This window comes from Vanessa cardui, chromosome 19 (genome assembly GCF_905220365.1).
Source record: "Vanessa cardui chromosome 19, ilVanCard2.1, whole genome shotgun sequence".
Lineage (NCBI taxonomy): Eukaryota > Metazoa > Arthropoda > Insecta > Lepidoptera > Nymphalidae > Vanessa > Vanessa cardui.
In genome coordinates this window covers 7,023,412-7,034,483 of record NC_061141.1, presented here as the reverse complement: position 1 = coordinate 7,034,483, position 11,072 = coordinate 7,023,412, and the positions used below count along the sequence as shown (strand labels likewise).

Below are 11,072 nucleotides of genomic sequence, written 5' to 3'. Positions count from 1 at the left end.
GTCTGACGCTAAATCATACGCGTTGTTACAGTTCACGAGAAATGAGTTTAGTGTTTCCCTAGTCCCATCGTATGGCTTAATAAATTTGAGTAGTGTCGTTAAATCTAACTCGACTTTGATGCTAGGCGTAATTTTTTTCTTTGCCTGTGACCTAGTGGTTGGACCAGGAGGACAGAAAATATCTTCTTCTGTATCCGTTACAATTGTTTCGGCCTTCTCAGGTTTTGGGCTAAGAGCTCTACTTTCGGACATTTTGACTGAGATTATAAGACACAGTAAATAACAACGAAAACAAAATAAGATAAGAAAAGCACGAAAGTTTGAGAACCGCTATTGACCAAAAATTTCACTCACATGCACACGGAGAGCGCAATTATGACCGTTATCATTTCGCAGAATTTTCGCTGCAGCCTGGTGAAAGTCGCGTCGAGTAGATGATACTCGTTGTAGCCAGGAACAATAGATTCGCGATGTGAGTAGTGGCCCGCAGTAGCTGATGATATTGTTGCAATGGATCTTTAGTAGATCGGCAGACCCAGAGAATAGTAGGTTTCACAAATTTTCACGCACTTGGTGTGGGCGTGGATAAACGTTACACTTTAGCACTTTCAGTTTAACACTCACGACGGGTTCCGTACCGATTTTCACTTTAAATAGGATTCCGGATCGATTCAGCGTATAGAATAGGGCACTAGAATTTCCGGATCCCACCGCTGCCACCAAAAATGTTATACGGTACGGACTTGAAGCTTTTTTAAAAAAAATGTTCACAAAACTAAACTTAGAAATAGTAAGGGTTGAGGGGTGAGTCCTTGAAATAGAATAACAATATTAATTATTAAACGCGACCGTCGGAATCGGAGGTTGGAGTAGGACTGACTCTGAGGAGCGAGCTACTGAAGGTTCTGGGGGAAAAGGTGATGAGTCGGTAGTTTCGGTCAGCAAAATGGGTAACAGTGTAGGGTTATAACAGTTCGCTTAACCCATTTTGTTCAGGTGTGTACGGATTAGATGTCTGGTGCAAAATTCCATGATTTTTCAGGTAAGTCTCAAGATTATTGTTTGTATATTCAGTTCCATTATCAGATCTAAGAATTTTTATTTTTTTATTTAATTATTCATTCTCCACTCTATTCTTATATTCAACAAATTTCTTAAATACTTCACTCTTGTTTTTCATCGGATAAATGTATACGCGGCGAGAAAAGTCATCAATAAAGGTTACAAAATACCTCGCTCCTCCTATTGATATCTGCTGCATCGGTCCACATGCATCACTGTGGATAAGTTCTAGCAAACTGGTTGCTCGGGAACCTTCAGCAGGAAACGGTTTTCTCGTTTGTTTGCCTTCGAGACAGGTAATACAGATGGAATTTTCCATTCCTGTCGATAACTTAACTCCTTCTGTACAGTAAGGTATCTTATTAAGGCTTGTACAATTTAAATGTCCCATCCTCTGGTGTCACAGATAAGTATCATCATCAGCCTTGGCCGTCATGACTTGCATTTCTTGGTAAGTATTTAACAGATATGTTGCATTAATTAATCTAGCCTCTGCTACTAATTTGTTACTAGGATTGTAAATTTGACAGCCAGATTCATTAAATATTACTTTGCATCCATTTTGAATTATTTTGCTAACTGATAACAAATTTGTTTTCAATTCTGGTACAAGTAAAACAAAAAAAAAGGGAGATGGCGTTACTGTGCCACGGTAAACATCGGCTCCGTAAAAATTATTAAAGAAAATATATAAAAAGTGATATTTGATCGGTAAATATTAAACGTATACAAAGTCAAAGTGATAAGTGATCTTGTGATAAATAAAACTCAGACTATTAAAACTATAGAAGCAAGCAATTACTGGAAGAAGACAAAGTGTACATCAATACGTATCTTTAACACTGTGAACATTACTGTGTTTTTTCAAGACATTCCATTTCAAGCTGGACTATTTCCTGTGTACTAAAAGTCAATAAATGTGCAATAAAGTGCTACAGAAACAAAGTGAAAAAAAAAGAAAACAAATAAAATAAAACCCAAAGTGATGACTTGCATATTGCTATCACAAACATAACATCATTGCATACGCAGCGACATCTACTAGAACAAGGCTACACTACATCAACTTGTACCTCAATAACAACACCAGAGGTTCGAGTAAATCAATAACAACTAATTAATGTCCAATGAGTACCAACAGACTGCAGCACCTGTGCGACACTTATGGCTAACGACATCTGAGGAACTGTGAATGTGCTACAACATAATTAACAATTAAAAGAATAAAAACGAACAATCTAAATCACTAAAGTGATCATTTAGTTTCAAGGATCGCTAATAGAGGGCATCACCTGTATTAAAATAAACAACTAGAATCATAAGTCATGGAGGAAATTCTGAATACGCTAAAGAAAATAACAAAAGAATTGGAAGACCAAAGATTAGAAATCCGGGAAACTGGAAAGAATGTTACAGAACAAGTCACACTAAATATAGGCAGGATGTTTGAAGAAAAATTTATAGAAATGGAAAAAAAGCATGATTACCTGAAAGAAATAGTGGAAAATCAGGAGAAAAGAATTAACTTTTTGGAAAAACAGGCTCGAAAAAATAATTTGTTATTTTTCGGCATCGAGGAGCAAGAATCGTCATACGAAGGTTTAGAAAATAGCATTATCCAATGGGTACAAAAATATCTGTCAGTGCAGTTAAGCTGTTACGACATTAAAGAAATAAAAAGAGTAGGAAAAAAGGAAGACAGACCACGGCCAATAGTAGTTTCCTTCTCAACCCTAGGAACAAAAATTAAAATATTGAAACAAAAAAAAAGTTTAAAAAATACACAGTACTATATTAAAGAGGACTATCCGAAGCACGTACTGGAGAAGAGAAAAGAACTACAAGAACAGCTACTGTTAGAAAGAGAAAAGGGAAATACAGCGAAAATAATATATGATAAGCTAATAGTATCTAGTGGTAAAAATAACAACAAACGCAGACTTCCTCCTTCCCCTGAAAATATCACTTTATCAAATGCAGAAAAAAACACGCAAATAAATAAAAAAAATAAAGTATCCCAATCAGATGTCAACAGGTCAAATAGTATATCTGAGGGAGTCATAAAGCCGGGAATACTAAACTACGTAGTCAAAAAGACAACACAAGCGAGCAGTGCTCAAAGTAAGCAAATATAGCAGTCAAGCGCCTCCTCCTACGCAGGACTCTCTAATAACAAAACGAAAACAAAACATAAACAACATCTTCCAAGCCGGCTGGTCACCGTGGAAGATCACGACCATAACCCTCCAAAGGAAGTTACCACTGCTACAGTGTGCAAAAACTATAAAAAGTCCTTACAAGTACATATTGCAACATACAATGTCAGAACATTATCGTCATACGAACGTTTATTAGAACTGGATGAAGCAATAAAAGATATTAAGTACGATGTCATAGGAATATCTGAAGTGAGGCGACTAGGTTCTAAAATAGAGGAACACGAGAGCTTTATACTCTGTTATGTAGGCTGTACACCCGGCAAATACGGGGTTGGTTTTATAATACACAATGCGCACAAAAACAATATAGTAAGTTTCACTGGTCTAACGGAGCGGGTAGCAGTACTAAATATGAACTTTCAAGGCTATATAGCCACCATAATACAAGTATATGCACCAACAGAATCGGCAAGCGAGCACGAAATTGATGAATTCTACAAAACAGTCAACTCTGCATTGGACACAGCACACAACACCGTTATACTAATGGGAGACTTTAATGCAAAAATTGGTGTGCCCAAGAGGGGTGAACATATAGTATTAAAACAATTTGGTTTCGGTAAGAGAAACGAAAGAGGACAGAGGCTTGTTGATTTTGCATTAGAACATAAATTAACTATAATAAATACATGTTTCAAAAAGAAGCCAAACAAAAGGTGGACATGGAGATCTCCAAATGGGAAAAATAAAAATGAAATAGATTTCATACTATCAAACCAACCCAGAATATTTCATGACATTGGTACTTTGAACTTAAACTATCCGTCAGACCACAGGATAATCAGAGCAACAGTGAAACTATCAAGTCAAAAGAAAAGTAGAGTAAAATTTATTAGCAGACACATAAACCAACTAAAAACAGAACTAGAAATCTCAAATTACAAGCAAACTTTGTCAACATTGCTATCAAAAACATCTTATCTCCAGAAAAGTATTAAAGTACAAACCCTTTATGACAACATCACTAACGCCATCAAGTGTAGTCTAAAATCAGCCCAAGTAACAGGAAAGGAACATAATCGTCATAAGATATTGTCGGCTCGAACATTGGAACTACTACAAAGAAGAAAATTGTTACAGCAAATCAAAAACAAATCTCGTTCGATGAAAAATGAACTAGCGGCACTCTACAAATTAGTAAACAAATATATAAAATACGACTACGGGAAACACAAAAACGACATCATAGAAAGACATATACACCTCACCGGCAGTACAAAAAAGGCTCACAAAAACCTCAAAGTATATAAAACTTGGATAGAGGGGCTAAAGAAGGCTGACAAAGAAGTAAGTAACCGTAATGATATTATCACTATAGCAACCGACTTTTATAAAAATCTATATAGTGGTAGCACTCAAACCAAAAATTCACCTTACAAGAGCACTAACACAACTACGCGACACGATAGCGAAGATAATATCGAAACGATTACTGAATATGAAATTATAGAGACAATACAAAAGTTAAAAATAGAAAAATCCCCAGGTTCAGATAACATCACGAACGAAGCATTAAAGGCCGCACGTGAAATATTGGCCTTACCACTAGCTCATCTATTCAATTTAATACTACAGACATCTAAAACACCCACACAATGGTCCGAATCTAATATAATTCTAATATACAAAAAGGGTGACCCAAAAGATATAGGCAACTATAGACCGATAAGTCTATTACCGAGTTTGTATAAAGTCTTCGCTGCCATCATAAACTCAAGAATCAGTCCCGTGATCGACGCCAGACAACCGGTAGAGCAGGCAGGTTTCAGAAAGGGGTTCTCGACTGTGGACCATATACACACCTTAGAGCTAATCATAGAGAAGTACCGTGAACAACAGAGACCTCTATATCTCGCATTTATTGATTACCAAAAAGCTTTCGACACGGTATCACATGACAGCGTATGGGAAAGCATGGAAGAGCAGGGTGTTAACCAAGTATATATAAATGTCATCAGGAATATATACAACAACAACGTCGGCAAAATAAAGTTAGAATCACTGGGACCAAGCTTCCCCATAAAGAGAGGTGTGAGACAAGGCGATCCGCTCTCTCCGAAAATATTTATTGCCATATTAGAAGCCATCATCAGCAAGCTGAACTGGAATAAAAAGGGAATATACATACAAGGGACGTTTTTAAGTCACCTTAGATTCGCTGATGACATAGTGATACTGTCTGAGACAAGCTCACAACTGCAGTACATGGTTGAATCTTTACAGGCAGTAAGCTCCGACGTAGGTTTAGAAATCAATCTCACTAAGACCATGACAATGACAAATAGCTATAAAAAACTAATACAAGTTAACGGAAATCCACTAAAATATACAGACACATATATATACCTGGGAAAAACAATAAGTTTTCATAAAGAAAACAACGACAAAGAAATAGAAAGAAGAATTCAACAAACATGGAATAAATATTGGAGTCTAAAAGAAATTTTCAAAAGTAACATGCACACAAGTTTGAAAACTAAGATCATGAACTCTAGCCTTCTACCGTGTTTGACATACGCATGCCAGACCTGGAAATTCACAGTCAAAGCTCGTCACAAAATTATCACCTGTCAGCGAGGAATGGAGAGAAGTATGCTCAAGGTAAAGAAACTTGACAAGGTACGTCACACAAAAATAAGATCCATTACTAAAGCTACTGATGCCCTGACCTACGCTCGAAAACTAAAATGGAAATGGGCAGGTCACGTAGCACGGCTTACAGATCAAAGATGGACCGTGACGGCAACATTCTGGGAAGGCCCGCTAGGAAATCGGAGTAGAGGAAGACCACTGACACGATGGGAAGACGATATCAGAAAAATCGCTGGCCCAAAATGGGGCCAAATAGCACTCAACAGGGAACAATGGCAATCCTTGGAGGAGGCCTTTACCCTAACAGGGGTTCTTGCTTAAATTTAAGATATCATAAATTAGTAAAATTTAAATTAAATAGGTTAACTAGCGATAAAATTAGATAAGTAAAGTAAATTAAATCAACTATAATAGAAAAGATACCGTAAACAACAAAACAGTAAAACTAACATTGTATTTAAGTAAGAAATAAAAGGCTTTTTTATTTTTTTATTTTTTATTTATTTTATTTTACAAGTAAAACATTCCTCACCTGTATTGAATTGGTGCCACCATCACGTGCCTTTACCTGAATGCATACATTCCCGCAGCATTCAACTTTTAATTCTTTGTTGTTAGCAATCCTTATGCTCGGTACAGGTGAAGCGGTAATATCAGTGAGCCAGTCCCGGTGCATCGTCATATGCATGGATGCTCCTGAGTCAACATGCCAAGAATTGGAATCATTTGCTGTGGATGCTGAAAAAGCTGCAACATAGCCTGTGTCTTTATCTGTTTTCTTATTGTTGTTTTTCTTTTTATACCAACAATTTTTGCTGAGATGTCCGTGCTTATTACAATTAAAACATCTAGGACCTTTTTTGTCACTTTTGGGCATATTTTTTCTCGTGTTTGTATAAAGTGCGGTAGTGTCTGACATTTTCACTTCCTATAGAAATTTATTTTTTACTAAGTCAGCACTAATCTTCATACCGGAACTTTCCAAGCCCATTATCATGGGCTTATACATTTCTGGTAGCCCTGCCAGCATTAATGTGCCCAACCACTCATCGTCCACGTGAAAATTTATATTTCTTAATTTGTGCGCGGCTGTCATTATCTTATTTACGTAGTCTTCCACTGACAAACTGCTTTCTAAATTAGTATTAATTAATTCTTTTAATAAGCCAACCTTCCGTGTCAGTCCTTGGTCTTCAAATGCCTTTGTCAAATTGTCCCACACCTGTTTTGCATTCTGTGCATCCTGTATGTGCACATATAAAATTGGGTCAACCAACAATATTAACTTGGATTTTGCTTTGGTGTCTTGTTTAACTGCGTTAAGATCGGAAGCATCTGGTGCTTTCAAAATACAGCTATACAAATCTTCAAGTTGTAAGTATGCCTTGACTGCAAAACTCCAATCTGCCCAATTGTCGCGACCCTTCAACTTCTCAATTGACATCATAGCGTTAGTTCCAGCCATATTTATAACATATAATGTTTATCTGAAAATAGCTGAAAAAAGTAATCAGTCGCGAGCCGGTAACTAAAAGTGAAGTTATACTCGTCAGATTTTACTTTTACATTAATTTTGTTAGTACTGAAGTAAAACTTGAAAATAACACAAAACGGCGGGCTTGACTGGGCCCATAACCTGATGAAATAAAAGTAAAGGCGATTATTTAATTATTCATTTTATGTATAAGTAATGACAGTGCACAATATATATAGACGTCAGACGAGAGAACATAGTTGACAAGTATTTAATACATAAAAAGGTTTAATATTTAATTTATGTATGCGTCCTCCATACTCCTTACACCTCTCCTCTGGCATTGGTCGCAGGGGAACCCCAAGCCGTGGATTTGGCATTGAAGTCCCCCGCGACTATCACCGGTCACGGTGATAACTGCCCGACTAGAGCCCCGACCTCAATGAGTAGTTGTTCGAACTCGGCGAGACTCCGGTTGGGAGAGGCGTAGACTCCTACAAACGCTGTACCGTCGACGATAGCGGCCACGCATCCTCTGCCTTTGGCAACACATTCGAGCGCAGGTGCGCCGGCAATAGCGGGAGCGACGATGGAGATCACTCCCTCGTGGTCGGATACCCAGTCGTCCCGTAAATGTACAACGTAGGCCACGATCGCTACTCCGATTTGCGACTCCGCCATGCTCTGGACTAGCAGGTCCTGGGCTCTGGCGGAGTGGTTCAAATTGGCCTGGAGACAACGCAGGGCCATTATTGTGCGGTCTCCATAGGCATTTCTGTCCTTTGGGACACCGTGACGGGCCCTTTCGTCACCGCACCTCCCGTTTTCTTGACAGGGTGACTTTTGCCACCCTGCCACGCCTTACTGCCCAAGGCGTGCGCCACCGGCTTACTGGCCGCTGAGCACAGGATGCAGTTCGCTTCAGAGGCGGTGCATTCGCGGGCCTTGTGGTCGGGCTGACCGCAGCGGAAGCACAGACGGCTGCGGTCCACACCCGAATCACACACGGCCCCCATATATCCTCCTTCCAAACACTTATAGCAGCAGAGTGGCCTCGGCTTGAGCAAAAGCACCCCAGAGCCGAGATCCACCCCACGCTACCCCACGATACCCCAGTATCTTCTTAGCCGCTGCGACTGGGCAACTGAGCCACAGCGACCTGCAACCGTTTGCGCCTCGGACGACCACGCCTGGCCTTATGGCGTCAACGGAGCAACCTCCCTCCTCGGCTACCGCTGCCACCACCTCCTCCGACGTAACGGAGTCGTCCAGATCCATGACTCTGATTTCGACGTATTTCGTCGGTCGATGGATCTGGACCTCGTCCAGGCTTAGGACGCTGCGGAGCTTGTCCACGAGGGCATCCTCCGACTTCTCCGCGTCAGCGGTGCCCGGCGAGATATCGAGCATCCGCGCTGTGGCCGCCGTCCTGAAACGCACGGTCGTCAGACCAACCTCGCTCAGCTGGATGCTGCTCTTAGCTTGAGCAAGGACGGTCTCATATTTGAGGCCCTTCTTCTCGGCACCGGGTCTTAAGGTGATCATGATCACCGCGGTGCGAGGAGAGCGAAGTCTCTTGTGAGCCTTTTTTTTGTTTTTAGTAGGGACGGTCTCTGGTGTCCCTGCCTTCGTCGGTTTTGGTGTCGGCCCTGTCGCCTTCTTGGTCGGCTTGCTCGGCTGCTGCCGAACAACAGCCGCCCAAGAAACACCAGAACTGCCCGGCTTCGGAGTTAGCGTGGGGGCAGTTTTCTTCGCTGCAGCCGCTACCGCCTCCTGAGCAGGCATAGTGGGGCGTTTCGCCTTCTTTTTGCGCTGGGCGGCTGTGGTGTTCCCAACGCTCTTCTCTGGTGTCGGTGTCAGTGTCAGCTCAGCTGGTACCGTCACCCTCGTAGATGCAACTGCAGTCTGCGCCGCCTTTGGATCTGCGGCCAGCGGAGGTCGCAACCGAGACTCCGGAAGGAGGCGCCGCTCTATGCCCTCCATCCGCGCGTTCAGCATGTTGCTGCACCTCAACGCCTCCTCTACGATGCGCTTCTTGCTGTCTGCATCGGTCACCGGTGGTTTTTGGTGCATCTCAGCCACCTCTCTTCTTAATTCGGCCAGCTGGCCTGAAAGCTTGGCGTTGGCAGCTTCCAATCTGACCACCTTCTCGGACATGGTCAGGGACTTGAGTTCCGCCACCGCACATTTTATGGTATCAGCGGCAGTCTTCAAGGCCTTGACAAATGTTCTCTTCAGGTTGCCCGACTTGTTGGCAACCTGTAGCACCACGTCTAATGCCTGCTGGACGGTAGCGTCGGCTACGACGGCGTGAGTCGGCTTGTCGGTTCCTGCTTCGAGCCTCTCTCTCCTAAATTACCGACTTGGCCGCTTCGTTATAAGCGGCCAGCGCGTCTTCGGTCTGGAATCGATCGTCCTTCGTCTTGGACTTCGCTTCGTGGCGCTCCGCCTGCGATTTGCCAAGACCGACGTACTTTCCGTGAGTGGGCGGCCGGCCACGCCCTCTCTTGTTGGCAGATTTAAGCCACCTGCTTGCCGAGGATTCCGAGTTTTCACTCAGCTGCACGCTCGCGTCGCTCTCGGAGCCAGAGCAGCTATCCTCGGCATGGGTCCGCTTTTCACCCCTCCGCCGTGTCACATCCTTGTGTGGTATGTCTATCGACTCCAGTGTCCGCATGCTGCAGACCGACTCGGAGAGTCGTTCAGGTCGGCCAGAAGTCCCTCCTTCATGCCATGGTCTTCGGTTCCAGCGCACGCCACCGGGGCGCCCACCTCCACCATCATGTCGTCGTTGTCCGATCGTTGAAGAGATCAGAGTCCTTTTTTGTTTTTTGTCCATCCAGGTGGTACCCCCTGTACCTGGATAAGCCTTGCGTAACTCGTCGAGGGTGTCGGCCGGTACCCTGACGAGGATCGCAGTAGCGACTGAACATCCCATCAGCCATGCATCCCCTCGTGCCGCGTCGCCACTTTGGATTAGGAGTGATTTTTATAGAGGTTGTCTTCCTCACGGTCCGGCCGGTTAAGGCAAGACCCGCGGTCGCGCTCGAAGCCGCGAGACATGTTCCACGACACCTCACTTAGCAGGATTACGCGTTACTCCTTCAGTCTCCGAAGGTCAATAAACCACGGAAACATAACAATAAAACATGCTATTTACAGCAATAAAACAAATTAAAATAATTTATTTCCTACTATATACAACACGTAACGAAAGAATGTCAACAACATAAAACAGCACCAGACGTTACACAAAAACTCCCCTTTGTCACGAAACCGCTCGCACAGTCCACTCTGCTAATCAGAGAAGTACCAGGAGCGGTCCGTGGCATACCCTCCCCGTCAGTCTTAGCCGTTGCCGACGACAAAAGGTCGTCGACACTATTGCCCAGGGTGCGCCAAGAGGAGGCGACAGACATGCACCCCACCCCTACACTGTTACCAATAACCCTGTATAATAAGATACCGGAAAATATAATCAATTTACCACTCTCAAATTTTAAAAGGAATTATTAAGACTAATTTAATAAATAAATCATATTATTCATTAAAAGAGTTTTTTTAGAATAAACGCCCGGAGTTAGGCTCGGGTTCCATCATAGGACACTAATTACTGTAAATTGCACATTTACAACAGCATTGTAAATCTGTTTATTTAAAAAGACTCGACAACAGGGCGTCCACCTCCACAGATAGACCACCTAACTCTAAAGGTTTGGAAAATT

General features: G+C 42.3%; 1 protein-coding gene across 1 annotated transcript; it reads right to left on the bottom strand.

Moving 5' to 3' along the window:
• Nucleotides 1-8,382: 8,382 nt before the first annotated feature.
• LOC124537735 lies at nucleotides 8,383-10,285 on the bottom strand. The gene is made up of 2 exons (XM_047114627.1): nucleotides 9,707-10,285; nucleotides 8,383-9,627 (listed from the first exon to the last, which is right to left on the bottom strand). Exons 1-2 carry the CDS (start codon nucleotides 10,283-10,285, stop codon nucleotides 8,383-8,385), a joined length of 1,824 nt encoding a protein of 607 aa, XP_046970583.1.
• Nucleotides 10,286-11,072: the final 787 nt, after the last annotated feature.

Bases quoted from the DNA above. Each gene is read 5' to 3' on its own strand.
- LOC124537735 (XM_047114627.1), bottom strand. From the start codon at position 10,285: ATGGGATGTTCAGTCGCTACTGCGATCCTCGTCAGGGTACCGGCCGAC. The intron at 9,628-9,706 runs GTAATTTAGGAG...ACCGTCCAGCAG, and splicing joins ATAACGAAGCGGCCAAGTCG to GCATTAGACGTGGTGCTACA.